The sequence below is a fragment of the Myotis yumanensis genome, unplaced genomic scaffold (assembly GCF_028538775.1).
Source record: "Myotis yumanensis isolate MYYU_CA2020_CCGP unplaced genomic scaffold, mMyoYum1.0.hap1 SCAF_20, whole genome shotgun sequence".
In the NCBI taxonomy this organism is placed as follows: domain Eukaryota; kingdom Metazoa; phylum Chordata; class Mammalia; order Chiroptera; family Vespertilionidae; genus Myotis; species Myotis yumanensis.
The window spans coordinates 12317870-12321402 of record NW_027223771.1 but is presented as its reverse complement, the minus strand read 5'-3'; the positions used below and the strand labels follow the sequence as shown (position 1 = coordinate 12321402).

Sequence of the window (3533 nt, the reverse complement as noted above, 5' to 3'; positions counted from 1 at the left end):
TCATAAACCAGAGCAGAGGAGAGCACGGACATTGCAGGTTAGTGAATAAGAAACCCCCAAAATGTATCAAAGCACAATGTGAGTTCCACTATGTCCCTGAAAGAGGTAGCACTTCCTAGCTGAGAAGGGGTGCTCTGAAGAAATCCTGGGTCAGGTCCATTTTCTAGTCATAGAGAAATGAATGAAGATACTGCCAAATTCCCTCAAGCAGAAGTGAGAACACAGAATCCATTCCCCTGAGCACCCAGGGACTGTGACCGATGCACACTCCTCAGGTGAGCCAGGTGTTAGAGGTGAAATCTCTTCAGCGATAAACACTCACAGTGACATCATTTGGGTTGTAGGTCTAGGCATGTTAACAAGTACAATGCAGCTCCTTCAAGTGTTACTTGTACCTCAAGTTTATGAGGAATCTAGCAGCATGTATGTTCCCATAAAAGGGGTTTACATTCATGGGAATGGTCCTATAGAGCCCCGTAAGTGTTCTTATAAGTGAGAAAAATAAAACATTCCCTGCACATTTAAGGCTTTTCTCCAGTGTGAACTCTGAGGTGTGTAGTGAGGTGAGACCTTTGACTGAAGGACTTGCCACATTCACTACACTCATATGGCTTTTCTCCAGTGTGAACTCTGTGGTGTCTAGTGAGGTTAGCTCTTCGACTGAAATGCTTCCCACATTCACTACACTCATATGGCTTTTCTCCAGTGTGAACTCTGTGGTGTTCAGTGAGGGAAGCCCTTTCACTGAAATGCTTCCCACATTCACTACACTCATATGGCTTTTCTCCAGTGTGAACTCTGTGGTGTTCAGTGAGGGAAGCCCTTTCACTGAAATGCTTCCCACATTCCCTACACTCATATGGCTTTTCTCCAGTGTGAACTCTGTGGTGTCTAGTGAGGTTAGCTCTTCGACTGAAATGCTTCCCACATTCCCTACACTCATATGGCTTTTCTCCAGTGTGAACTCTGTAGTGTAGAGTGAGGTAAGACCTTTTACTAAAGGACTTCCCACATTCACAACACTCATATGGCTTTTCTCCAGTGTGAACTCTGTGGTGTTTAGTGAGGGAAGCCCTTTCACTGAAATGCTTCCCACATTCCCTACACTCATATGGCTTTTCTCCAGTGTGAACTCTGTAGTGTAGAGTGAGGGAAGACCTTTGACTAAAGGACTTCCCACATTCACTACACTCATATGGCTTTTCTCCAGTGTGAACTCTGTGGTGCATAGTGAGGTGAGACCTTTTCCTGAAGGACTTCCCACAGTCACTACACTCACACTGCTTTTCTCTAATGTGAACTCTGTTGTGTTTAATGAGAGCAGTACTTTCATTGAAGACCTTCCCACAATCAGTACACTCATAGGGCTTTTCTTCAGTGTAAACTCTCCCATGTTGAGGGTGGTTAAATATTAGTCTACACACTTTCCCACATTTATTATACTCATCAATCATATCTCCAGAGCAGAGACCTTTCTGATAAGCAACTTTCTGTTTCTGGCTGGCAGCTGTTTCACATACTACCCACTGGTGACGCCTTTTTCCACTGAGAAATTCCTGTGAAATCTCATTGTTACTGTGTGGCTCCTCAGTGTTAAGAGTGGCCTGGTGCTGGAGAAGCCCTGAGATGGCTGGGGAGTCTTCACCAACCTCCATATTGGCTTCAGGCACCCCAGATAAGTAGAAGCAGCAACTCGTCATGAGCAAGGCACTCTCCATATCTTCTTTCCAGGGCTTCTCTCCACTGGCATCCTTCTGTTGCTGGTGAGGGTTTGCACTGAAACACAAGTCTCTCACACACACATCACTTAAGAACACATTCTTCTCAAAGTGAACCACTTGTAACTCACTCAGGTGTAAAATATCTTTTAACACTGAGAAGCACGGCTTACACAGATTGGTCCTCTGGGTGGCTGCAGCTGTCTTGGAAGCCCTGACGTGAGAATCTCCTACAGATACACTAAGCTCAGAATAGGCCTCCACATCATCTATTTTATGCCAAGGACCTGAAAACAGAGAAATGATGAGAAATGAATGTTGACTTTGGTGATAGGAGGAAGTCCCATTATAAACGTGGGTAGCTTATACTACATTGGTTTCATGCAACTGGCTGAAAATAAAAGACCTGAAAGATGGACTAATAAGAGGCCCCTGTGTCAGGGGATAGAGCGTTGGCCTGCGGACTGAAAGATCCCAGGTTCGATTCTAGTCAAGGGCATGTACCTGGGTTGTGGTCACATTCCCAGTTGGAGGTGTGCAGGAAGCAGCTGATTGATGTTTCTCTCACATAAATGTTTCTAACTCTCTATCCCTCTCCCTTCCTCTCTGTAAAAAATCAATAAAATATATATTTTAAAAAAAATAAGAGGCCACTGTGAAGTACTTGACCACTGAAGATCACAAAACAAAGGAGACTTCAAGAGAAATAGAGCAAAAACATGGCAAGCACCACATGGAAGAGAAGCAGACTGTCCAGCTCATCCTGCTGCCAGCAGCATTCAGTACATCTCCTCTGGTGGTGACATGGGTAAGCTGTGCAGAAGGTTGGTTACATCTCATTCCAAGTAAAACTCAATAAACAAGCAGCTGGTATTTTCGGGGTATTTAAGCATGTCCACTGAGTGGCCAGATTATTATGACCGGCCAGATTATCATGACCACCCCATCAGTACAATGAAATGAATTAGTTATGCAAATAATAATAATAATAAAACTTTGAGAGTATCTGCTTAGGAAGTTTTCAATATTCAGTATTTTGGAAGTGTCAATGAAGTACTGATGGGGTGGTCATAATAATCTGGCCACTCAGTGTATGTGCTCCTTATAACACTTGCACAGGTCCATGTTGTAGTATACTGCAGAAAGAGATGTGCAGAGGAATACGTGATGTAAAAAGGACACAAAGGCGAAGATAGCCAAAGCTAAGAAGTCATTGATGGAATGAGAAGCCAGCAAAGGGTCAAGTATGGAAAGGGAAATGTATAAATGAGGGGTGGCCATTAGAACCGGCACCAAACACCACTGGACAGGAGCAGGTTCCTGGTACAATCTGAACACCATCCTTATGTCATACCTCCCCCCGGTTGACACTCATCCTCTGAGATCATCCTGTACATTCACCCTGGAGAAACCCAGGGTTCTCCCTGCACCTCCTTCTCTAGAAATATCTACAAACTAAATATTCTGAGAATCAATGAAAGACAACAGAGTTGAGTGGCCATCACTTGCCCATATCATTCGGTTTGCAATAATATTCACAGAAGGTAATATTACAAACAACAATGGAAGGAGGGTCTTACAAGAACAGCTCCTGGTTCATGTAAGTAAAGAAGATACCTGGCACAGGCATTCACCAAGGTCCTCATCTACAGGAAAGGTGCAGAAGTGGGGGCCATGGATCTGGATATAGTCACCCTCCCTGGGAGAGGAAGAGCAGGAGGGACCCATTAAGCTGTCTGTAAGACTGCTGACACCCTGACACTTCCTGCAGTTTCTGAGGCAACTGGTGTTAGGGAGGCTTATGGAGTCTATTGC

General features: G+C 44.4%; 1 protein-coding gene across 1 annotated transcript; it reads right to left on the bottom strand.

The window, feature by feature from the left end:
* Nucleotides 1-521: 521 nt before the first annotated feature.
* Nucleotides 522-1718, bottom strand: LOC138998539 (zinc finger protein 211-like). The gene has a single exon (XM_070400697.1). It carries the CDS (start codon nucleotides 1716-1718, stop codon nucleotides 522-524), a length of 1197 nt encoding a protein of 398 aa, XP_070256798.1.
* Between the last annotated feature and the right edge of the window lie 1815 nt (nucleotides 1719-3533).